Below are 26,757 nucleotides of genomic sequence, written 5' to 3' on the forward strand. Positions count from 1 at the left end.
AGCGTACAAATGGCATCACTGAAATTCAGCCACACTCAGGGTAATTGCAGCATTCTGCATATTTCAGAGCTGGGTGTTAATTTTCCATGGTCCTGTCTGAAGAAGGATGCTTCTCACAGATGATGGTTGCCATCTCTAGCCCATCAGAGAGCACAAGATATGAACAAGTCTCTGCAAATAGACTAGTGTGTGAATTTGCTGCATCCAACAAGCATGTGTAAACCTGATGTTGTTTTCTCCTTGTCAAAATGCAGTCTGCTAGTGCTGTAATTATTTTAGAGTTATTCATCAGCTTGTGTCTGTATAGCTGTTGAGGTACAGGCATCTGCAGCTTTCACCATTCTCCCAGGAGCTGTGTTCTCCCATCATCCTCATTCTCAGTCCCAGGTTGTGTCATGTCCTCCTCATGCAGCCTCTGCCAGAATACTCCTGCATGACTGCCAGAGATGACAGTCATGTCACCAAGGGGATGCATGCTTCCCCTTCTGCTCCAAAATCAGAGCCTGCTATGCCAAGTTACAGCAGTGCTGGTGGGAAGGGAACCTTATGGGTCTACAGTCCAACTTCCCCTGGAGCAGAGCCATCCCCAGCACCATCCCAGGGCAGCAGGGGCTTTGTCCAGCTGAACCCCACAAAATCCCATGGATGGAGCCCCCCCCCCCCCCCACTTTGCTGGGCACCTGGAAAGGGAATTTTTCCTAATGCACAACCTAAACTTCCAAGCTCCACTTCTAGTTGTTGCCTCTTGTTATATCATCTGGTACCACTGGGAAGAGTTTGGCTCCATCACATTTGCAACTGCCCCACAAGTCATTGTAGGCTGCTGTTAGACACCCCTCAGCCTCCTTTCCTGCATACTAAACCAGCCCAGCTCCCTCCACCTCTCCTGGCACACCACAGCCTCTCAAACTGACCATCATGGTCACATCTCTTGGACACTGTCCACTTTCTCTACATCCTTGTTCACTAGTGGACCTAAAACTGGATGCAGAGTTCCCAGTCTGGTGTCACAAACACCAAGAAGAGCAGACAATAACTTCTCTTGTGCTGACCCCACACTGACATAGAGCCAGTAAGTGGTTTGCCTTGTTGATGTTGAGAGCAACCACTGATTTGGGTTCAAATTAGGCATGTTCAGCCATTTCACCATTAGGAACTATGAGTGAGCCTTATACTAGGAAAAAAAATGCCGCCCCCCCCCCCCTCCCCCCCCCCCAAATTCACATCATTTAATCAAGAATTTTAAAAACTTTTTAGTGGTGCAAGGTTAGGGATCTGTGGAGCAGGGAAGATCTTGTTGGTTATATGCTGCAGAAGCTACACTGAGCATTGCTCAGCACAGCCAGGTGGAGGGTAACACAGCATCACATTAGCATGGAAAACTGATGGTTTTGGAGACCTGTGGATCAGGAATGGTTGTGGGATCAGAAACTGCAGTAAACGTGAGGGTTTTAATCCTAGAAGAGCTAAGTAATTTTCACCACAGTGACGAAGACACCCTTTGCAGCTGGACACCTTCATCTTTTTTTCTCCATTTGCTCTTCTTCTCAACCCCAAAACCCCCTGAGTCTTTGAGCAAGAGTTCAACGATTCTCTGTACCTGCTCAGATTGATTGCAGGCCATTGCCTCCTCCTGTACCTACCATAGCGGGGCTCCCTGGGGTGCTGTGCATCAAGGAGGCCAGTGAATTCTCTCTGTGCCTGTTTCAGCAGTTTCAGAGCACAGGGCTTCCTACAAGACATTTTGTTGAGGCTAGACCCAGGGGGGCTGGTTCATCATATCCAGGAGTCGCATAGGCCAGTGTTCACCAAGTGTCAGGTCCCAGATTTGGAGGTGACCTAGATGGAAATTATGGAGTGGCAGTAAGTCAGTTCTTCCTATGGAAGATGGCTCCTTAGCCTGAGAGAAGGAACATGAGTGGGGACAAAAGTCTTAACCTCATAGGTAGAGCAGACCAGTCTTCAGTGGGGAAAACACCTGGTTCCTAAAGCCTGCATGCTTGGAAGCAACTTCAGGAGATAGCCCTGCCCCAGAATAACTGTTCCACCACTGGGACATCACCCTCAGACACCAAGTTTGCATCTCCTTGGCAGAGGTGGGATTCAGCCAGGCATCTCTCATGTGCCATGCACTTATCTCAATGCAAATGTGCTCAGTGGAAGAGGATCCTGTGGATGCTCAACACATGTGGGTTCAGCCTGGTACTGGTGCGAGCACCATGTGACTGCCTGTGAGAATCAGTCCAGCAGACAGAATTTGGGGATTAGCACACTCCTACCGTGTGAGTAGTAGTGGACGTTATCTGCAAAATTCAGGCATTTGAGATGGTAAACATTACACAGATTATTTGGTAGGTGTGGTTTAACCCCAGCCAGCAACTAGGCACCATGCAGCCACTCACTCACTTCCAAATTCAAAAACGTAGCACTGTACCAGCTAGTAGGAAGACAATTAACTCTATCCCAGCTGAAACCAGGATAGTAGGTTAGTGGGAGATTGAAGAAAATACATTTGGGGTTTAGACAGTGAAAAAACTGACCACACCATCTGTGTGTAACTCCTACTTTCAACTAAGAAACCATCTCATGATATAACCCCTGAATGGATCCTTGGGTTTTGAGTGATGCATCTCCCCTGCACCCCTCCCTATATGCCCCTAAGCTTCATTAAACCTGCAGAATCTGGATGCACTTTATAAAGGGAATAAGGGAAACTACATCCCACTGACAATAGTGACTTTTTTTTAGAGTGGAGGAAGAAGATAAAACACAAACAGGATGGTCCTCTTTAGGAGGGATGCTCTGTTGTTACTAGGAGTGTTTGGGTAATTTTTTAATGGCTGAAATCACAGAATGAGTAATACATAAAATTATGGCTAATATTGTCTTGAGTATAAACACTCCCAGAGGCCCACCTGGACTGAGCAGGGCAAACTCTTCCCCAGCTACCTCCTTCCAACACTCACCTTGATGCTTCCTTGAGCTTCACCCTGGCTTTTTCCTTCTCCGGCTTTCCCTTTTTGCCGTATCACTGCACCCATTAACCTCCTTCCCATTCATGTCTCCCTGGGATTAAACGCTCAGAGCTTAAAGTAATCCAGCCCCTGCCAGTCTTTCTATAGGGCAAGCCTATTCTTGCTTTCTCTGCCATCCATCCACCCACTGGCACTTCATTCTCCTGCTGCAGTGTCTCTGCCAGACTCACCACCCTGCGTCAATGTCCAATTAGCAATAATCTGGGACAAGGTTTGTTGAGCCCTTAGGACACTGGCTGGGGACCCCCAATTCAGGGACCTCAGAAGAAATTTGGCCTCTCTTCTCCTAGGAGACTGGTCTGGCCAGCCCTGGCATTGGCATCAGTAACGAAGCCGTGGGGCTGAGATCACCCATTCAACTTTGAGTGGTCAATGGAGGGCCTTTGGGAGGACCTCACTCCTCCCTTTTTCCAACAGATTTGAAGAGGAGACAATTTAGCAAGGACTTTCCAGATGGCCACATGACCACCGCTGGCAGCTGCAAATCCACCAGCTCGGGAGGGCAAGGCAATCTGCCTCGCCAAACTTTACATGTTTGCAGTCGAGTCTGGTATTCAGTCCCCTTCAGCCAGGCAGACCCCTGCCTCTGGTCAGAGGAATTGCATGCTCCATCTCTCTTCAGAGGCTGCTGCCTGCCTGGTCCTGTTCTTTTCTTGTCTGCTTGAACTGCCAACCTCAGGTGACCTTGAGGCAATTTTTGTGATACAAGTGTTGTTTACAACCACTTTTTCACATCCATTATGCACTGCTTCACTTCCCAAGAAGTGCTAGTACCTCCTAGGACCCAGACCAGATTGAAGAGTTTGTTTGCGCTCCTCTGTCTCTATCAGCAGATTCCAGGGCCTTGAGCTGGTGTCCTGCAGCCCAGGCTTTCCCAACTTCAGTTTCCCATTGAACCTAACACCAGCAGATGACAGTCACCACTTCACTGATGCCTCTCTGTGATTTGACAGTTCTTCATACTTAGCAGTATGAAGAATCTCTCCACCTCTTGCAGAAGATGTTTCATTATTTTGACACAGTTTCCAAACAACACAGTTGATGGGGAGGATGGAAACCTGCTCACAGCAAGCCCAGGAGTGAATGCAGAGTGGATCAACTGCTGCAGACTTCAGCATCAACTTGCTCACATGCTGCACACAGCAGGATTCACAGTGAGCTGCCAGAGGGCTTGCAATTCCTTCTTGAGTGAAATATTCATACTTTTCCCAACTTTGAGAGGCCCCTAAACCAGTGCCCATTGCCAGGTGTTACTTTGGTGGTGCACCATCATCGGTAAGAATGGCTTTATTGAGCTTTGCTGCCTCCTTACCTGCAGTACAGTTTAGTGACAGGTCATAAGGAAATGAGATTATCATGGGATGTGTTTCAATAGCTACTTCAACATCAGTGTTGATTTGAGGCTAAAATAAAACAACACTAGACCCTCCTTCTAATTCCTCATACCCTAAGCCATCTTCTCTTTAGCATTTCTTTGTAGCATTCATTTTTTAGCAATACCTGAGAAATCATCATTCTGATATCTCAAAATAAAAGCACATGAATTAATGGCACCTCTCCCTTTATCCGGGATTATAGGCAGGGTACATGCTGTCCAACCCTCATACACTGATCAGAGGATCATTTCATTAAGTGCTTTCTCCTTGTTTCCTTCTGGAAATAATCAACATTCCTCTGCAAATGGAGCAGGTTGCCAAATTTCTAACCAGCTGGTACTATGTGCCCCTGAACAACACAGGATGGCCACCCCTGGTCTTTGCAACATCCTCCCATTGGGCACTCCCCACCACTGGGAGCATGTCTCTGTTTTGCGGTGCTTGGAGGAAGGATTAAGCCCTCACAGAAAAGGTTGCTGGAAAAAGGCTCTGCAGCTGTAGGTAGGACACAACTCATAGAGGGAAGCATCACTGGGTTGCATGGACAATAAATAAAAATCACCCAGGACCTAGATGAATTGAAATACTCTGAGCTGTCCCTCTGGGAGAGCTCTCAGAGGGATGGTTAACCTATTTCTAAGCAGCCACAGGTTTGGGAGTGATTCCTAGGTGAACTTTCACCTTTGTGAAGGTTTTAGAAAGGTTTCTAGCCCTTAGGTGTGACTAAATTAAGGGAGAATATTAATGGACTGAATCTGACCTTGTGGGCTGCTGAATTTTGTGCAGATCATGCAATTCATACATGCTATTTAATTTTCAAACACTCCAACTAGGAAAAAAGCTCTCTTGTTCAAGAGGTCACATCACACTGGTGTGTAAAGTCTACAGAGACTTTCCAGGGCAGTAATACAGAAAAAAACTACATCCACGCTCATGCCCATGGGACTCGCCCTTGTTTGGGGGATCAGCCTCTAATGCTTAGGCAGTTGAACCTCTTTTTTTTTTTTTTTAAATGAAGTTTGTGTCTGTTTTGCAGAGCCCACAAATGATTGCAAAGTTTAGTGGAAAGTCTGTGGTAATGGCGGTATCTTATACCAGGGACACAAGCACCCACTCTAGAGAAAAGCTCGAAACTCAAGACACATTCAGTACAGATTAAATAGTGGGTGATTTATGAGCAAAGGCATGGGATTCATTAAAGCTACCCAGTTCCCTGGTAAAGTGTGATGTTCCTTATTTGAATTCTGTCATCTTTTTGTCTGTTCTCCATATTCAGTTAAGACCTGGCATTTCTCAAGCTCATATATGCATATATATTGCATGCTTTGACTTGCAAAAATTTCCCTCTTGCTGCTCTTGATCTTCAGACAAACCCCAAAATTTGTGTCTTACCCTGTTCACAAAGGGCTGCAGTCAGCAAATTACAAGAATTAAAAGATATGAATATTATACCAGATATAATAACCCCTCAAAGGTCAGACAGCAGAACAGAGTTAGCAGCTGGAGGCACTTGTTTGCGTGTAAGGACACCTCTGTCAAAGCTGTGGTGAGATTCATGATCTCTGAGCTTAAAATGAACATCTGCCACTTGGTAAAAACACTTTGAGCATTGCATCAGGCTGAGCTAGACAGTGCAAAATGTACCATAACAAAACCAACAGGGACTGGCTCTCCTGGAAGGTTTGTATTCATCATGCACCTCTGCTTGCAGTGACTTTGCACAGTCCTTTACCTATCTGAAAAGCAAGTGTGTGATGGTGTCTCTGAGAGGAAGGGGAAAAGGGCAAAATTGTTGGGAGCTGGGAAAGGCTCATACAGCACTAAATAAAGAGCCAGCATGAAAACTCCTGGCTCCCAATGTGCATTTGAGTGTGTCAGCCCTGGGCCACTCAGCACCGTAGAACAGTGGGATGCCAGCATGTACAATTGTCCATTTTAAGCAGAACATGGCCCAGAATTGGAAAATGCCAAATATGTCTAAAAATAGTACAATAAAAAACCTTCCAGGCAGAGAAAGGTTTTCTCCAAGACAGCGGGTGGCAAATGAGATCTGAGCTGTGACCTGGTTTTCTCCTGCTGATTGATAGTTTTCCCAGTGTTTTATAAGAATTGCAGGGATTGATATGGGACATCAACAAGACGTTAGAGGGTATAAGCAGGACAGACATTTGCCTTCTTGTAACATTATGCTGCAGTGACCTGAGCTGCTGTGGGAGAAAATGTCGTGGTTTACAAGAGCCTTATTTCTACCTGGTCCTTGGAGCCCTCAGCGGATGTTGCTAGCTGTGGCTCTCAAGGCATTTAGGAAGACTAGCTGTTATTTAATTGATGCCGAGACAAAGGAGAAGATGCTGGTGTTGTGGACCCCCAGCACTCACATGGCAGAGCCCTGAAGGGAGCTGGCTCTTTGCACAGGTCTGCTCTGGCTCCAGGGCAGGAGGGAGCCAAAGGAAGTCTGAGTCCATGAGCACATGCTACTTACTAACCTACATGTCCCATAGGCACAGCAGCTGTTGTGACCTCCCTCCATCACCAGAGTCACCACGACCAGCAGCATCCTCTGTGTAATGCTCACGGCCATGTATTTCTGCATGGATCTCCAGGTGTGCTGGGGGCTCAAGGGATGAAAATATAAGCTCTTTCTAACAATTTTGGCAAGGGAAATGGCACAGTGGGGTACGGAACCCCTATAGCATGTCTACATTTACGTGGGACATCTCTCAGGAGAGGCAAGGAAGAGTTGCAATGCAGGGAGTCTCCAGGTCCATGGCACAACCTGCACCCTTGGAGACATGCAGCTCTATAGCACAGAGCTTTCAAGCCCAGCTGGTCACAGGGCCAGTGGCGTCCTTGATATAGTGGGGAAAAAAGAAAAATTGCTCTTTAGATTGATGTGCTTTCAGCTGCTGAGTTTAGAGCTAGAAAACACTCCCTTAGCAGCACATCCCAGAATTTTTCTCCCTGCATTTCAAGTAAAAAGCTGCAACACTGACCTCAGGCAGTCACAGCAAGCACAGGTGCTGCCCCACTTTGGAGCTCATTGGAGGTTGTAGTACACTCCTCACACAAATGTCAATATTTTCCAGGGCTGAGACAGGAAAAAAACAGGTTCCTGTCCATCCAGCTGGGCTCTGAGGACTCATTAAAGATGGCAACAGGTTTACAGGATTGCAGAAGAAAGAGAAAGGGGTGACCACAACAGATTGTTTCCCAGGAAGTTGGTCCCCTCCTGGTACTTCACTTTCCTTTTTTTTGTTGTCATGAAACTAGAATGTGAAATACATGTGAGCAAATCCTTTGGGTCAGCCCTCACCGTGCCCGGCACACACAACAGAGGATGGACAAACCTCTTTACAAGAAGCTGCTTTCTTGCCAGACAGCAGCCAAGCAGGGCATCACCCCCAGCCAAGTTTTCAATCCCCCAGCTCCACAGGAGCGGCTCACCAAGCTTTGTCTCTGGCTGGTAAAACCCAGCTCAGACTGGCAGCCTGTGGCACACTGTGCAGTCCAGTCCTGGGTGCTTTGAGACATGCAGCTTCCAGTCTCCTGTAGAGAGGAAAGAAGAAATGTCCTAGCCCCTTTTGCTCTCACTGGCAGCAAACCTTTCTTAGTGTTCATCCTAAAAACTCCTTTTCTTATGTCTTGGCACAGTTCTACTCTGGCCAAATAGCGCTACTTTCAAATACTACTAGGTCTATTCTCTCTTGATACCATGTGTCTCTCCAACCAGTGGCCCAAACAGAAGATAAGCTTGCTGACCATCTCTGTAGGACGGATGAAGTTGAGAGGGTGGGCACAGTATCTTCTATGCTGAGGCAATGCAAAGACATGAGTCACCTCTTCAAGGATGCATCCGCTGGTAATTGCAGAAAGAGGATCTGCACAAGACCATTTACTCCCAGAGCTTCAAAAACTTGTCCCAGACCAATGGGAACCATGGAGAGTCAACTTGAGACTGCTGGATCCATGGCTTTGCTATGTCTAGCACTATCAGATGGGAACAAAAGGAGTCACTGGCCTGACAGACAGTGTCGGGACTCCTGAGAGATTTAAGGGATTAAGCAGAGAAAGAGAAAAGGGATTTCCCATGTGTTTGCCATAGGCACTCATGCTCCTTGTGTTGTGCACTGCACTCACACACACACACAAAAGCCTACCTTTATGTGCACATCTGTCCACTCACACTTGTACACACAGCAATGAAAGGGAGACTCCCAGCCAAGCAGAGCTGTCTGGCTTTTATGGCTTCTGCCCTTGAGCGTGCAAAACATCTGGGTTGGGAGTTGATGCTGGAAAAACGCATCTGTCATATTCTGCAGGTAAAGCTGGGGGCAGCAGAGCAGGGCTATGAAACAGCTATTTCCCTGTGATGTGATGGGAGCTAGAGAAACATAGGCTCAGGCAGCAAGAAAGGATGCTATCACTGAAAGAAAGACAGGGAAGTGTGGGGTCTGTCGGTCCTGCAGCTGCCAGCCTTGCAGTTGTGGTTTGTGCTTTAAAAATTGTCCATGTCCTCCACCTATCCCAAATTCTCCCTGTGATACTCCCTTTCCTAATGTATGTGCTTCCTCCCCACAAGCTCTTGTGATTTCTGTGTTAGAGCCACACAGAGCCAAAATGTGCCCCTGGGATCTCAGGTCTAGATTTCAAATAGGTTTTGTTTCATCTTCACATCTCAGCCACTGTATAGTGAAATCATCAGTCCATGGGACCCAAGAGGTCAGAGCAGAACTGCAGTATGTCAGCCACAGCGGCCTGACCCATGCGCCTTCCCAGGACTTCTGGGGACATGGGGATGATGGGCCAAGAGGAATGACATTTTTTATATCTGTCTAAGAAGGATCAACAGTGGGGAAATCACGAGTTCGCTGACATGAGAACAAAAATGAAAATTAGGCGATGACTGGAGAGAAGGTGCTCTCAGTAATCATCAGCATGGAAAATTAAGAGAAGATACTTAGGAATGATGGAGACCTTGCAAAAGAGGAAGAAAAGGAAAAGGTGGGAAAGCTTGCCAGAGATCATCAAAAGCAGATGGATTCCTGTATGCGGGTAAGCAACTTCACTAGCTGGGTGAGTGACCACGTGCAACCAAGAGCAGCCTTCACCCTCTGCAGGGGCCTCTCACACAACAGATCACAACTCCAACCTCAAAACAGGTGGACCAAAACTAACTGCATATCTCTGGTCAGGCCTTCCAGGGAGGGAATTCTGTCATGAGATGGCTCAGGACTTTAAAAAAGGGATTGACCAAGTCAATCTTGACCAAGTCTGTGGTTGAATGCTGTGTAGCAATTGCTGGAGGGGACTTATTGATGACTTACTGATATGCCCACCTCTTAAGGGAAGGTGAACCTCCGGGGTGGAATGCAGTGGATATGCAAGGAACCTGTTCCATAATAATTCCGTAAGCAACATAACCTGCAACCTTAGATGTTAGCAACACCAGGGGAGCTTGGTATGCTGACTCTGAGAAAAAACATGGAGGGCAGAGCAGAGTGGAGACACCATGGCCGGGCTCTGTGATATCACCACAGGGATGGGGAACCCACACAAGAATGGAAGGTCCCTGCATTGAATCCATCGTAGTAAGGAGGTGAAACAATGAGGTTCTGTCAACACTATTGCCTTACGTCTGATTTCTAAGTGCCAGGTTCTGGAGTAGTGTCATGCAAAATCATGTCCTCTAGGTGAACTTTGCCCATTATAATACCAAAACACACCTCCATCCCAAAGGCTACTCACCTTCAAGGTGCAACCACCCCTTACTGAGCATGGGCTTTGAATTTCTTTAGCTTTAAAAGTAAAGCAAGGACATGTTACACCAATCACAATAAAGGTATGTATGACTAGAATCACTCAAGCTCCACCTAAAAATAAGAAAATAGTATAAAATGGCTTAAGAGAGGAGGAATGTTAGGGAAGACACCATCGTAGACAAGTCAGGAGGACATCGCTGACTTCTGGGATGGGCTGAACGTCTCCTCCCCCCCACAGGAACACCTACTGGGTAAGATTCGAACCCTCCATTACAGCGAGTGCTTTCTCAGGAAACTTAGAAATCTCTATAGAGTTATTCCATGCTTTAACGTGTTTGTAGTCAGCTGTATTATTCGTATTCTTGGTACTTGCATGTGCTTTGCAGAGAGTGTATTTATCACCAGCAACCTAAAAGAATCTGCGCTATTGTTGCTTTAATAAATTGTACTGTTCATTAATCTAGCCGTGAGAGTTCTCATTGAATGCGACCAAACTTTTTAAGTCTGGCCCTGTTAGTTCATTGAACGCAACTAGACTGAAAGTACATTGTGCTATTTGTGCATCCACAATCGAGGTAGTTCAATATATTGAATGTGACCGGACTTACAGCGTTGAATTGGGCATCGCTCAGAATCTAAGCCGAACCACCCTCAGCCCCTCTGATATCTGAGGACAAGCTGGAGCACAAAGGGGTTTATTTTCTGCCAAACTTCTTTACCCTTTAATGCAACAAATGGGAGGATGGGTCCTCCCAGGAGTTCCCCAGAACTTTGTAGGAAGTCTCGGCTCCTCCTCTCTCGATGCCACTGCTGCTTTTGGCAGGGTCCCTGAGGGACCAAACTGATAATCCAGATAAAAAAATTGGGCCAGGTTTTACACCAGTGAGCTACAGCAGACTTAACCTGCATGCATGACGTGGTGTGGAGCTTACGGCCAGCACACCATACCAACCCTCCACCACCACTGCTGTCAGAAACTGCTGGGAGAAACTGCTGCTGCAGGCACATCCTTGTAAATTCTGACACTGAACATGAACTTCACTTCCACCACCGTGCAAATCCAGGCAGGAGAAAGCATCTTGCAGCATGCCACCCCCCCTGAGACTGGAGTCTGTCTGCATAAGTGGGTGTCTGGAGAAATGCAACATGCTCTCCTGCCTGTTCACCACATTACTGGCCTCGCTGGATGGAGAATGAAGTTAAGGTTGTTCACAACTGTTCCTTGGAGCTGACCAGTCTTCCCAGCAGTTCTGAGCTCCCCCCCATCAGGTTGCACTTGGTGGGAGCTGGAAGCACAAAGCAGCTCTGGGAACCAGGCCTAGTGTGCTGTCTGTTGTGCTGTGTTGCCTCCCAGCCATGTCTGGTTGCCACTTTTCTGTGTGTCCCATCGAACGGTGTGGGAGATGATAGAGTCAAAACATTGCATGAAGTGCTATGGTCCTGAAGTCTCGGGCAGCTGCCTCACTGCTGGGTAGGTGAGCAGAGAGGTGCAGAATTAACAGGGCTGAGAGATGGTTGAGCAGGGAGCTGTGGAAGAAGACAGCACTGGGGCAGGGGTTAGAGGCATGCACTTCCCAGCCAGGGTGGGAGTCAGGTCTTCTAGTTCAGTGTCTTCAGCAGAGACGTCTCCTGAGTAGGTACCATGCAATTAATTTACCCAGCTACTGTCAGCTCAGCATCCAGCCTGAGACTTCAGGCTGGATGAGCAGTTCAGGACAAGGACAGTCAACCACCAGTCTCATAAAGTGGTGGCATCTCTGACCTTGGCCGTTTTCACATTGTAGAAGGACAAGGCCCTGAGAAACCTAATCTAACTTGGAAACTGGCCCTTCTCTGAGCAGGAGGTTGGACTAAAGACCTCCTGAGGTCTCTCCCAACCTGAATTAACTATGGACTATAAAATGATTGATTAGCTTACACACAGCCTTCAGGTGTGGGCAGGTGGGTTAGGGAAAAACACAACAAAACCGGGAGAAGTGGTTGTTACCCCAGATGGTTGAGCTGCCATTTGAAGGGACCTCTAAAGGCCGGGCAATGGGCAGACAGGAACATCATACAATTCAACCAAGGGACCTGGGGAGAAATAACCCCATGTACCCGTAAAGGTGTGGTGGCTGACCAGCTACAAAGCAGCATACAGAAAAAGACCTGGGGGTGCTGGTGTACAAAAGTTTGAACATGAAGCAGCAATGTGCCATTGCAGCAAAGAAAGCGATTAGGGCTGCACAAGGAAAAGCACTCAAGCAGGTAGAGAGAGGAGATCCTTCCCTTCTACTCAGCGCTGGTTAGACCTCATCTTAAGTCCTGTGTCCAGTTGCAGACTCCCCAGTATAAGAGAAATATGGACATACTAAAAAGCTCTTTAATATTTGCCTATATCAGTATCTGGACAGATCGGGCAGAGGTTTCTGCACTAGAAGCAATTGAGTTCATCATGTCCACTCTGTTACAGAACATCGTATGTTCTGAGAATGCTGCTCATTCACAGATTTGACCACAAGTTCTGGAGTGACACTGCAGGATGGTCTGCATCCTAAGCAAGGCAGTAGCTGTAGGACTATCCTTGTTTGTGTGTAATAGCAGGTATCTCAGTGCTTCTTTAAGCAAATATGTGTCTTCACCCTTCAGTGACAATTTCTGGCCAAATAAGGAATTTGACCCACATATTTAATGCTGGGCAATTGGCAGGTGCTTGGACCAGTAGGAAAAGGTCCTCTCAAATCTGCCCTTCAGCACCTTCACCATGTACCAGCACATCTGCCCAACTCACAGTTGCAGCTAGAGGCTGGTGTCCATCAGGGTGGAACTGTTGTGGTTCAGTCTCTGCTGGGACCACCCACCAGGTGTCAAGACAGGCTGGGATGCATGGCATTGACATGCCTGACCCCAGAGCAGCCCCTCTCCAGTAAATGGCGATCCCTCTGCTGATGAATTTGGCATTGGATGGGACACTTCCCACCTTGGCCACAATTCAGAAGCTCTCATGTCAGTGTCTCCTGACAGCTGAGGCACACCAGGGTATTCCCCAGCCTCCAGGCGTTGCTTCCCTGGATACAGCTCCTTGCAGGTCCTTTGTCAGATCCACCAGCCCCATGGGGATATCTCAGATACTTGGGAGTACACCGAACGGCTCTTGGTGACTCCATGTAGAAAGCTGAGTCCCTCCTTCTGTGCCCAGAAAGGACTAGGGCATCTTCAGGTGTAAAAGCCCTTTTCACATCACTGCTATTCAGTAGGAACTCTCTTGTTTTCTTAGGAAATCCCTGTTTTTCAGCACTTTGTCTCCCTTAACTATTGGTTCACCTTGGCTCTTCAAATTCCCCCTGGAGATGGGGGGGGGGCAGGGGGCAGGGCCATTAGTGCCTGCTGGTTTCCCGACCCTCATGCTGTCCTCTGTCCCTTGCAGGTCCCTTGCACTAGGTCAGCAGTACAGCTCCCTTGGGTCCCAGCCCATCCTTTGTGGCTCCATCCCCGGTCTCGTCCCCAAGCAGCTCCGCTTCTGCCGCAACTACATTGAGATCATGCCCAGCGTGGCTGAAGGGGTGAAGCTGGGCATCCAGGAGTGCCAGCACCAGTTCCGGGGCCGCCGCTGGAACTGCACCACCATTGACGACAGCCTGGCCATCTTTGGGCCGGTCCTGGACAAAGGTAAACAACAAAGCTGGGGGGCTGTGGGGGAACGGGTTTGCCAGGGTGGGTGGATCTGTCACATCTCCACTTGGCTTTTGGATATCCTACTGGGAACACATTGGGAAAAGAGTCTGATGTCCTAGCTTTAACCCCTAATTTCTCCAATTTCTTTTTTCCAATTTTTTTGGTGTGTCACATTGAAAGGCATAATGAGGGAAGGGTCTGTTCCCATCCCAGGAGCTCTCAGTACGGCCAGGTAGGATAAAGTACAGGAAGAGGAAGGTCTAGCCCCATGCATCCTGACATGTTCTGGAATTGTGGACTCCATCCTCCCTGCCCAGGGCACGCAGCGCTTCCAAACAACAGGGTCCAGCAGACCCAGGGGAAAAGCCAGGGAGAGGGGTTGTGGGGCCAAGGCAGGCCCTTTGAAGCAGGCACTGCCTACCCCAGGAGGCCTGTGGGCAGAAGTTTCCCTGCCAGTGAGAAGCCATGGTTGAAATCCATGTTACTGGTCAGGCTTAGTTGGGATTTCAACATATCTTTTCACAGATGAGCCCAAAACAGTCAGGGCTGGGAACAAAAAGAGGGAGAATAAATGTATTTTCCCTCTCCTCTCAAAACACATGGGCTTGCCCCTCTTCATCACCTCCTCCTGAAAGGCCACCCCTCTAGACCCACTGCCATGGATCAGGCACACCGGCAGTACATTGATGAGGCATGATAAACTTGGGATTCCCAATGAGGTCACAGCCTGGGCATTACACTGAGAAAAGCAAGATGTTGGGCCCCAAGACAGATGGGCACCTGTACCACTAGCCTGCAGCCAAATATGACCTGAAAGGAGGGTGCTGGAGTACTTTGGTGGCAGATAACCTATCCCATGTCTCAGATGTCCAGCTAGAAAAACAAGATTTCTAAGAATGCTTAGATTAAAAAGCATTCCCATGAAACTGAACAACTGGTGGATAAAAAATTCCCCTTCTCTCCATCCCATCCCATGGTTTTTGTTGACTCCATGCCGAGTTTAGCACAAAGGACATCCACAGAAAATGTCTTGGTTTCACAGCTTCACAAATGCCACCAAAACCATTTCCGAAGCTTAGCTCCATTGGTATTGACATACACTGAGTCTCTGCAGTCCAGTGAAGTCTGCTTATTGAAAAGAAATTATTCTTTCCAGTGATGCTTTGGAAATGGGAATCTTATGGTACGACCTTTAAGAAATTGGAGAAATTAGGGTTGGAAGCCAGGACATTAGACTATTTCCCAATAGTCTCCTGGAGTGTGCATATCTCCTGGTGAATCTTACAAACCTATAATATTCTGCATATAAACAGTTCATAATATTTTTTTCAAGCTTCAACCTTCCAAGAATGGCATAGTTTCCTGAAACATCAGTAGTATATTTCAGTGAAAATGACTCATTTGGATTAAAGTGCGATTCTTTGCAGAAATCAGGATTGTAAAGTCATATTAGAGTGCTAATAAGGACCATGAGATCCAATTCCCCTCTGTTTTGCAGGATGTACTTTGGGGTAACTGCTGTATTTACTATCAAATAACTTGTCATCAAGGCTTGCCACACTATAACTTGCTGTCTAATAAAAGCATGTCCTAAACTTCAGCACTTACAAGATCAGAAAGTTTTAATTTTCTTAAAAATTATCATAAAAGCTATCATAAAAATTTTAAACACATTCTGAAGGAACTGTTGTAGTATTCAGGCACTGAAAATCTCTCACCACCATTTCTGTCAGCATGAAAGCATTTAAAAATTGGATTTGAACCTTCCTTCCCATAATGAGCAAACTGAACTTTGAATTTATGAAGAATATTTTAAGATTCCTTCAGCTGCAGGGACTAGAGCAAAACCTCATGCGTGGACATGCCTCAACATTTCTGTGCACTCCAAGCTGACAAAGTAAAATATCACCCATAGCTCTGAAACTCTTCTGACAGATGGAGAAAAATTATTGAGCACATTTGTTATACAGCTTTCCCAATCAAACCGTGATGCACCAATAGTCTCCTAGACAGTACTGCCAGGCAATTAGCTTGAAAAACGTATTTATTCTTGTGTCTCACTAACCTGTAAGTAGAACAGATAAAAATAAACAGTATCATCTGCAAATAATGATACATCAAAGTCCAACCCATTTGACTGTGGTTATTATTTACATTTTTTAAATGTGCTAATGTCTTTTCACTGCTGCCTTGAAAATTAATGAGCGCAGATGGGATGGGACTCATTTCATCTATGTAGCAATGAGTAACACTAGGAACGCCTTTGCGATTCCCAAAGTTTGCAGCATGAGTAGTCACAGAAAAAAACATAACCTTTTCAGCCACTGCTTTCTCAGCTGAAGGAAGGATAACGACGGCAATAAAAAGGCTTTTGTCCTGCCCTGATAGATCTCATTAGCTGTGATGAATCCGGGGACCGACAATGCTCATCGCTGCTGAGGGGGCTGTGGATAGGGTTGCTGGATGTTTCTGGTGCCTTCATAGCATCGCCTTCTCCCAAGCTGTTGTCCCATCTTCGTTAGATCCAGCAACAACAGAAGTCAAGAGTTTTCAGCCCATAACCTGGCACTGAGATCTGCAATCATCGCCAGCTGCATTTTTATGTCTGGCTGAGCCCTGAGCACCTGTGACAGCTATTGCTGTGTTCCCTTCTTGTGGACTTCCAGGACACACAGGGGTGTAACCCCATAAACTAAGAATAATAAATTAATAGCAAGACTCAAACTAAGATGACAATCACTCTTGCAGTTTGCACTGTGTATTAGGCCAATAGGCATTGAATGCTAAGCCCAAAATAGCCAGTATTTAAGCTATGATAACTACCTGGATGAAATCACCTCTAAGTATCAAAGAGCAACATTTAGGTTAATCTCATCTACTACTCCCTTAGGTAGATTGAAGCTATTTTGGAAAAAAACTTCAAAGGCGTAGTTCTCACTACCATAGCATGGAAAATCATTTCTAATACAGCCTGAAAAGGAATTGAGGATAATTTTTTTTTAAAGGAGCTGCAAAAATGTTAATCACGGTTGCTTCCATTCGAGGAGAGTTTAGTCTGAAGAGCAATGTAGTGTGGGAAAATGATGGAGCCATTTGCAGTGGTTCAGCTGTGCAGACCCTCTTGTGGCACATGTGTTCAAGTCTTTCTTGGTTGCTCCTTCTGGGCACATCATCCAGGCTTTGAGCACTGGTGTCAGTGTGGGAGCACAGGGCATTGCTCCCTGAAATAGCCCAAGGGATTCCTGCCCCCAGGTCTTCCCACAGCTTCCCATCACATCCCCATCTCACTTCCCTTTCCAGCCTCACTGCATGACTCTAATCTCTCCTTTCATAGTCTCTTGCATGGCTTCAAATTCACAGCAAAGCAATAAACAGCAAATACAGCACAGAGAAACCCCTGAGAGACTAAAGAACTCCCATTTGGAAGCTGCTGAACACTGAACCTGGCTAATGCTCTGCCTTGGCCAACCCGATTTCCTCCCATGTCCCCTACTTGAAACTCAGACTCACGAGGTTTTTCCCATAAAATATGTGGCAGCCGTAGCTGGCAAGGCTTTGGTTTCCTAGGGCCACTGATTATCTTTCTGCAAGTTTTCTTTTTTGCATGTCTTTTTTTCTAACCTGGCCTACGAAAAAAAAACACAAAAAAAACAAAACCCAAAAACCAACCCCAGAATGTGGGGTAAGATCATGTTTTTACAAGCAAATTCCCCAAGATGATTTATACTGCAGGTGTGCAGTCTGGGACAAGGAGGGAAGAAAAACCTGCTTTCCCCCCTCTTTCTTCTCCCTCCCTTTTCTTTTTAAAATAAGGTCCATTTTCATTAAAGGACAATGTCTCTTCCAGCCAAGTCCTGCCCCAAAGCCAAGGTTGAGTCTACAGCCAGGTGACTTGCTGCTGCTCTGGGAGGGTAAGCAATTGCCATTCTCTGGGTTAGTGATAAAGTCCGTGATTTTGGTTAAAGCACAGTGCCCAGAAAGAGCTGGTAGTGAGTGTACGAGGCAGGAAGGCCCCACAGGCATCTGGAGACCAACTCCTGGGACAGAGAAGAGGTCTCTGAGCCGCAGGCAGGACTGGATCTGCAGGAGTGATTTTCGCAGGAGCCTTAGCAAGCTCATCCATTTCCCCACATCTTGAGCGACGGGGAAAACGGTCGTCCCCTGCCTCCTCGCACCGCGGCTGCCCTTTGCTCACTCTCCTTCTCCAGGAAGATGCCATCGATTCTCTAGAAAGGTCCTCCTTGACCCTGGTTGGGCTCGAGCCTTTCGCCGGCAATACCGGCCACGGCAGCATCTCGTGCGTGGCTGTGAGGAGCGTGACGGCAGCAGGGCCAGGTGCAGAAAAGGCAGCTGGGCCCGGGCTGCCTTTGGGGGTCCTTGTGTGTTCGGCTAAGCCCCTGACACGAGCTGTGAAAAGGCAGACCCGCACCAAGATAACCCATGGCTTTTCTCAGCCATGACACTTGCAGTCATTTGCATCTAAACAGGGGTGTGTGGGATCAGGGGCCGTCTTGATATAAACTCAACAGCTTAAAGGGAGGGGGAGGGAAAGGAGAGAGGGAGAGAGAAAAATAAGCTTATACCGATGAGAAAGAGCTAAGCTTCCTCCCCTACTGTGAGGCAGGGCGAGCGATACCATCCCAGCGCTGCAGTCGTTTCAAATTGCTGCAGCATTCACACGCCCTTTAGCCATTCTGATCCGGTGGCGGGGGGCTGGGGAGCGCCATCAATAGGGATTTCCCAGCCGGGCTGGCGGGATTGGAGGGTGACGGCAGGACAGGGGAACATTGCCCCGTTGCTACGAGGTGCTCCTGGGGAATGCCAGTGCTCTGTGCCGTGGGTACGCTGGCCGGCGGAAACATTCTGCATTATGCTGGTAATACAGTGTGACACCGCGGGAACAATGGCAAATTGAGTGTCCCAGCAGGTAACGGGCCTGGCTGGGAGACAGTCGCAGTGGTGCACTGTCAAGACGGCTCTAATCCTCCCTCGCCAGCCCCTCCCCTGGTTCTGGGAACGCTGCTCCCGCATTTCATCTCTGGGAAATTCTCCCGGCTCCTTGCCCAGACCCAGGAGAGAATTTCAAGGCGAGGCGTTTGTGTTTGCAGCTCACTGCCCCCCCACCCCACCCCAGCATCGTGCGGAGAGCTCGCCGGGCAGACGCAGGGCTGTGTGGGGTGCTGCAGGGCAGCTGCAAGAGGGGTTCAGCTCCCCGGGGCACTTTGCATCGTGCCTCTGCCTGGCTGCGGCGGCACCAGCCCCAGCTCAGGTCCCATCCCAGCACCCGCACTCTGTACAGGGACTTACAGACTTACAAAACATGCAGCAACTCTCCATCCCATGCCCATTGCTTTTTCACCACCACCACCACCCCCAGGGTGGAAAGTGAAGGCACGTCAGCAGGAGAGTGGCTCGTGTCCTCCCCCTCTGCCCCCGAGCTGTCCTGGTCTGAGGCCAGAAGGGCTCGCTAGCTCCTCTAATCTGATCTGCTTTAGATCATAGGCCACCCAAATAGCCTTTGTCAGGCTGAAACACTCCAGTTGGAGCAGTGATCTTCAACCGGTGGCCCGTAGCCCCCAGTGGTCCCACTGTAAGTGTTTGGGGAAAGATATCTAATGAAAACCTCGGTACGTAGAGGCTGGATCTCTGCTGGCCTATCGGAGGTGAGAAGGGCAAGGAGGGAAGAGTTTGAATTAAAAAAAAGTGAAAACCACAGCATGGTCCCACTGGCAAAGACAGGATTGAGCAGCCCTCATTTAGGATCGCGTTTGGCGTCTAGACACAAGTTCCCCATGCTGCAGCAGGGGAGAGAATGTGCATTTCTGCAGCTGGCACATACCCAGGCACTGCCTCTTTCGATTGCCTGCATGGGATGAAATTAGCTCAGTTTGAGACGCCTGATTTTTAGAAGCTAGACCCCACCTCCACAGAGAAGACTGCAGGCCAAGGAGCAAGACCTGGTGCAGCAAAGACATCCCCAGGGCACGAGGCAAGAGCAGGTGAGGGATGCATGGGGCAGTTGAGAGGATGGTTCATGGCTTCTGCTCTGGAAGGAGGGGATTGTCTCCAAGGTCATCACTGGTCTGAGCCAGCTGAAAATTCTGGCTTCATCCCACATCCATTGATGACTGTCCTGATTGTTCAGTCAAGCTACACCCACGAGGCAGCTGGAAACACCTCCTGCAGCGCACCCCAGGCACTGTCTACCAGCAATGGTACCCCAGACACTGCAGCCCTGACCACCTGCCTTCAGCACCTCCTTGGTCTCCTGCACACTGGGTGCGAGGTTGGATTGACTCCAACACCTACTCTAGATTTACAGACCTAAGGCCTCCATCTTTATAAGATGCCACATAGGGTTAAAGCACTCCAGTGTCATTCACCAGGGTGCTGTACTTATGCAGACTCTGGCATACCAGAGAGGCTCTGAACCAAAAGATGTTCCTAAGGAGAAAGTTGAGACTGAGATATTATTTTGAGGGTGCTTGGGAAAGTCTGTATTTAGTACAGCCTTATTGAAGTTAATGGCCAAACTCCTGTTGATTTCAAAATTAGTAGAAATAGTGCAACACTGTCTCCTTTATATAAAAATTAAAACAAACAAACAAAAAAAAAAACCAACCAAGAAACCTTTAAAAACATCCTGAGCAGAGCTCTGTAGCTGAACCACAACGTCACTACTGCAAGAACCCAGACTCCAAGTCCAGGGACCAAAGTTTGTGTCACTCTGCTGAGCAGGGAAACACATGGGGGACTTGCCAGTCTGTGTCCTAATGCGGGAGATTATCTCTGAGCTGTTCTGAGCTGTGGTAGGACTTGCTCTCCTTCAGCCCCAGTCAGTCCTCAGCTGGAAGGGAGTGATTGCTTCTGTTCTCCCTTAGAGAGAGAGGAATCAAACCTGGGAGCGATGCAGAGATGGGCAGCCAGGCCGATGAGTGTAAAGGACAACATTTTATGGAAAGACTTAACAAATATGGTTCTTTGAGCACAATGAAATGGAAGTTTTGCTCTCTGCAAGCACCATGATGTACAGGGGCCATTAAAAGCTACTTGAAGATGAAAGTCAATGTGAGCACAGGAACAAAGGATGTAAATTGGCTGGGCTTTAATCGGGGTTGAAAATTCAAAGTTAGCTATTGTCCTGCTTTCAAACCAGTGGAAGAGCCATCAGCCACCAGTGAAAAGACCAGCTCAGTTCAGAGCATGTCACGACTTCTTCAATGGCCTCCTGAAGAGTTACCATACCAAGATACATAATGCAGGAAATACCCTTTCAATTTGACAGTGTATTGTCCACTTACGGACAGAGTCTAAGACTCCCAAAGTCTTACCCTCTAAAGCTAGGTTTAGGTCTTCTAGCTCTTCTCACAGTATTGTTATTTGGTGCTTCTAATATCTCAGAAGTTTCCTCTGGTAGTAGCAGGCCAAGAAAGTCTGTCTTGATGGCTCCACACCAGCTGCTGCTTTGGGTTTGCTATTCAGAACAGCCACCCACGCTGCCACCTCAGGGGTGCGCTTCCCACCCATCCTGCTTGGCCTTGTTGTCCTTCTCAGACCCAGCTGGCTATAACATCCAGCCAATGTAAACATCTTTACGGCTTCTGGTGGCTTCCCCATACCTGTGTGCATTTTGGCTGCTGCTGTCTGAAGTCCAGGTCAGGGCCCCACAGAACGACCAGGGAAGCGGGAGGGCCTCAGAGTTGCCCTGCCATGGTCACAAGTGGAAGAGGTGATGGACCGAGATGCTCCAGTTCAGCAAACCCATTGCACCTTCATCTTCATGTGGATTTTCTGTTTTGTTCCCACCTCCTGCCCAGGTATCTTTGTTCTGCTGAAACATTTTTTCTCTCTTAGCACAGAGGATCCAGACATACTCCCGTTGCCAGCTCGCAGTCCACCTAGGCATCCTGGGCAATTTATTTCACCCCTTCTTCAGCATTCAATGCTTTCAGGACTTTCTCCAGCTTTGCTACTTTGAGCCTGCCGAAATTCACTCACTGCAACTGTGTACCTGGAGCATGTCAATAGTTACAGAGTCAAAGAACAGGCTTGAGTTTTGTCTGCTTCAATTTCCTCTGGGACTGTTCAGTAATTAATGAGCAACTTCAAGGTTACCTTCACACCCTCAGCTGGTTTTATTCCATTGCTGTAAAGTCACATGTTGTTTAGTCTAGATACATTTAACAGTAACGACTAGCTCTTAGGCTTTGTTCTGCCATTGTCTGTCCTGTATCATCTGAAACCTTTCCCCATTTCAGCATGTATATGAGCTGCTTCATCTCCCCTTGGACTAACACCAGGCATGGAGTCCCTCTCTGGAATGCCAGACCAGGAGTTACTCCAGTTACTCTCTTCTGAGGCCCCTCAAGCTCTTACTGATGTTTTGTGCACCCATCAGCACCTATGCTGAATCAAATCCTGCACCTGTTGTATCTGAGGAAATGCTGCACTTGTCATACACAGAGCTGGAATTACAATTCTCTCCCACATGCCTGCATGATTCAGAAAGCGATGCCACCAGCACCTGATTCAGAAAATGTTCATTAAAAAATTAATTAAATAACTTTTTGCTTTTTAATGAGATTTAGATGATGCTGAAGGAGGTTGGGAAGGAAAACAAAAGTGTTATGTTGACTGATAATCCCATGGACTCTGTTTATTCCCAGCCACACGAGAGTCTGCCTTTGTCCATGCCATCGCATCAGCAGGGGTGGCCTTCGCTGTAACCCGCTCCTGTGCTGAGGGCACATCCACAATCTGCGGCTGTGACTCTCACCATAAAGGACCTCCAGGGGATGGCTGGAAATGGGGGGGATGCAGCGAGGATGCTGACTTCGGTGTGCTGGTGTCCCGAGAATTCGCAGACGCCCGAGAGAACCGGCCAGATGCCCGCTCAGCCATGAACAGACACAATAACGAGGCCGGCAGGACGGTGAGTGCCCAGCAGGTCCAGAGCTGGTCGTCCATGCCTGCATGGATGGCCCAATCTGGCTCCCCCTGATGTAATGGGACCATAATAACGCCTGGGCAGGAGATTTCTAGGATTATTTTCCAGGGCACAGCATTTCCACTCTCTCCAAAGAGATGGGGGGGGGGGGGGGGGGGGGGGTTAAGAAGAGCTAAAACATGCCTTGAGTCCAGCACAAGCATCTCCCAAGGCAGTGCACAGAAACCCAACTCAACCACCCAAGACCCCAGGTCAACGGTGAAGAGGACTTTACGCCCAAGCTACTCCTTCCTGCATGCTCCCCATTGTAATATTGTCCCACCCAGCAATTCGTTGGACTAGATGATGGTCATCAGTCCCTTCCAGCTGAAATATTCTATTCTATTCTTGCTGTCAGCAGGTACCTGGGCTACTGCCTGCTCTAGGTCATTTGCAAACCCAGTGTGCTTTAACCGTGTTACGGCGTAGAAGCTTGAATCTCTAACTTGTGTTAATGACTGACAGCTTCCTGTAAAAAAAAAAACACAACCAAACTCTAGTAATTTTAACAAAAATCACTGATTATTTTGCTCCACACAGAAGAGGTTTCTAGGGAAGAGAGAGCATCATGTCCTTGGATTCACAATTTCATTTACTTTCTAGTGAAAACTGTCAGACTCAGGGCATAAAATGAAGGGTAGTTAGCAAAGCTAGGATAGGGGGATCAGTCTACATCCACATGTGTCAGAGACATCCTCCAACCCTCAAATTCTCTGGGCTCTGATTGTCCACACACACATGACAGGGAGGACCCCATTGAAAGGATCAGACCTTGGGATTAGATTAGATTGATTAGATTAGATCGGATTGGATTGGATAAATGATTAGAGCAGATGCCTGTCTCAGTCATGTTCTTCTAGTGCGATGTCTCCTAGAGATGTTTCTGCTGCACACCAAAGCTCCCAAGCATTTACAACTAGCCTACACTTTCCAGACCAAGCTCAGATCAGACTTTTAAATCCAGGTAGCAAAGGCAGGTGATTGAAAGCAAATGCTGAACACCATAAACTGCTGTTGACCACCTTGTTTTCTCTCCCCCTGACAGACCATCCTGGATCACATGCACCTGAAGTGCAAGTGCCACGGTCTCTCCGGAAGCTGCGAAGTCAAGACCTGCTGGTGGGCCCAGCCTGATTTCCGGGCAATTGGTGACTACCTGAAGGATAAATACGACAGCGCCTCTGAGATGGTGGTTGAAAAGCACCGAGAATCTCGGGGATGGGTAGAAACTCTTAGGGCCAAGTATGCTCTTTTCAAGCCACCAACGGAGCGGGATCTGGTCTACTATGAGAACTCCCCCAATTTTTGTGAGCCCAACCCAGAGACGGGCTCCTTTGGGACGAGGGACAGAACGTGCAACGTCACCTCCCACGGGATCGATGGCTGCGACCTGCTGTGCTGCGGTCGTGGCCACAACACCAGGACTGAGAAACGAAAGGAGAAGTGTCACTGCATCTTCCACTGGTGCTGCTATGTGAGCTGCCAGGAGTGTATACGCGTCTACGATGTCCACACCTGCAAGTAAACGTAGGTAGGTCTCCAACTGATGGGAGGTTGCTCCAGAGCAGGGCCAAGGGGTCCATCAACCCTGTGATCAGCCCCCACGTGGTGGCCTCACACTTCAGAGGATGGCATACAAAAATCCTAATGCCCTTGGTCAGGGCAGACACCCTCACACAGCCAGCACCAGCGCTGCAGAGAAGGCTCTTGGCATCTCACCCACACAAGGCGGTCCAAGGCTAGACCTGGCGCTGCAGACACGTTAGATCACTGATCTGCTGACTTCTCTCAGGCTGTTTGGCAGGACAGACTGTCTAGGGAGAAGCAGAGACAACAGAGGTCCAGGTGAGGCACAGCCACACCAGTCAGTGTGCTGCTAACACAGCATGCACACCTTCCAGCTCTGTCCTCCTCCGGAGGTCTGGCCCATGCAGATGCCAATACGGGGGGTTCAGGTGGACCATTAAAGCTGAGCAAATACAGGCTCCCCTGCCTGCTGGCACGGCCATCCTGGTCTCAGCAGATTTGGCAAGGAGGAGGAAAGGGGCCAACTACCCACATCAGCCAGGGTCCTTCCTTCCTGCTCCAAGGAGATGACATTGGACAAAAAAAACTGAGCACACAACCAGAGCCTTACAGCCAGTCTCTCCTTTCACCTCCCCTTTGCCCTCTCTACTCCCCACAGCCCCAGATCATCTCCTATAATCCCCCTGAGGATGACGGCAAGAAAGCAGAGCCCAGAGCTGATCCTCTGGCATTTGGCCCAGGGTAAGAGCAGAGCGCACACGGTGAGGCTGCCACCTCCTACATGGGGATGCATCACTGCTCCGGCAGCATCCTTGCTGTGCAGCTGCCCAAGAGAGATTTTTAAAGATAGAGGCAGATCAACCCAGTTGATGCACCTATTTACTAAGCATTCCCTGATACGATGTTATATCCCAGAGCGAGCTCAGAGCATCTCTCTGGGGACAGGGTACCCGCCAGGGGAGCTGCTACACCAGCTCTGAGCACCAGTAATGGGCAGGGAGACAGAAGCCATGGCAAGAAGAAATTTCTGTCCAAGCCTTGTCAGCCTTCCCCCATCAGACAGACTTGTTCAAACCACTTCATCCCGCAAAAGAGAGGCAAGGGCAGATGGGGAAGGGAGACCTTTATCTGACAGCACCATCCCAGGCAGACCCTTGCCTTCCCATAGGATTTCTTGAGTTACCAGCAACTCATTCATGAAGGGTCCACATCAGGCACAGAGGCTCCGGACCATTAGCAGGGATTTGGGCCCCAGGTGTGGCCACACACATCCCATGACCCATCTCAGTGCAGAAGTCAGCATTCCTCCCTGCCCCCCACACCCCTCCTTGACCACATGCCCCCTTTTTGGGCTTACATTTTCATGGCATATTGACCCTTGCAATTAAAAAAATAAATATTATCTCTGTCTTGGTGGGCTTCTCCACAGATGACGAGGACCAATCACCATCTTCCAATGCCACTTCTCATGCATCAGTGATTTAACGTAGAAGTATGTCTAAACCACTAAAGCTGTGTCTTCTACTCCACTCACTTCTCTGCCCGTGGGAAAGAGCAGTACACAGTACTGCAAAGAGCAATAAAATGGGTGAAAGACCCCTCATAAGGAGCACAGAACATGGCCCTGTCACTCAAACCTGTGGCTGGAGAGAATCAGAGCAAAATTCTTGGTCCCTCTGTAGAGCATGATGAAGAGCTCCTGGATTCACACAGCCTGGGAAGCATTAGCTTTCTAAAATTAAAGATCACAGGAGAGCTCTAAGAAACCTCCCCGATTCAGAAATAAGCCGTCTTCTGATATGCATTCTATTTAAAAGTATATATTAAATTCTGTGTCTGGAAAGACTCCAAGTACCTGACTTTAAAAAAAATCCCTTTTTTGTTTTTTTGTTTTAATCAAGAAAAGGTATTTAATATTAAATAGAACATTTATTGCCTTGTAATTATTTTACTGTAGCCAGGTATTCTAGCACTGAATGGAAGATCTTTTTCCATCAATCTGCTTTATCCAAAGTTTTGTATAAAGTTGTAGAGGTCGATTTTTTTTTATTTTATATTCAGAAAATTTCTCTTTTTATAAGCATTATTTATTATACAATGTATATACTTGAGTTAACTAAGATTATATATTATATAAATATATATATTTGGAGAAAAATATATTTCAACTTGCATTTTTTTGTGGTACGTCATTAAAGAAGGTAAAAAAACCAAAAATATGCACTTGCCCACTTGTGTGGTTTGCCTCTGAAGGTACTTTAAATCCTACTGGAAAACATCTACAGGAGTGGTGGTTCATCATCCAGCTACTTATGCACAGTGACAGTCATGTGAATGCAAGACAATGATGCTAAAATTTAGCAAATATAGGAGATTTCACACCTGAACGCTAAGATTTTTATTTATAGTGCCATGTCACA

General features: G+C 47.8%; 1 protein-coding gene across 1 annotated transcript in view; it reads left to right on the forward strand.

Annotated features, from left to right (window-relative positions):
- Positions 1-24,335, forward strand: part of WNT3 (Wnt family member 3) — a 50,010-nt gene extending 25,675 nt beyond the window's left edge. The window contains exons 2-4 of the mRNA XM_049800083.1: positions 13,577-13,818; positions 22,491-22,756; positions 23,856-24,335. Coding sequence (XP_049656040.1) covers positions 13,577-13,818; positions 22,491-22,756; positions 23,856-24,335 — 988 coding nt within the window. The remainder of the gene's footprint in view (positions 1-13,576; positions 13,819-22,490; positions 22,757-23,855) is intronic.
- Positions 24,336-26,757: the final 2,422 nt, after the last annotated feature.

This window comes from Accipiter gentilis, chromosome 5, assembly GCF_929443795.1.
Source record: "Accipiter gentilis chromosome 5, bAccGen1.1, whole genome shotgun sequence".
NCBI lineage: Eukaryota > Metazoa > Chordata > Aves > Accipitriformes > Accipitridae > Astur > Astur gentilis.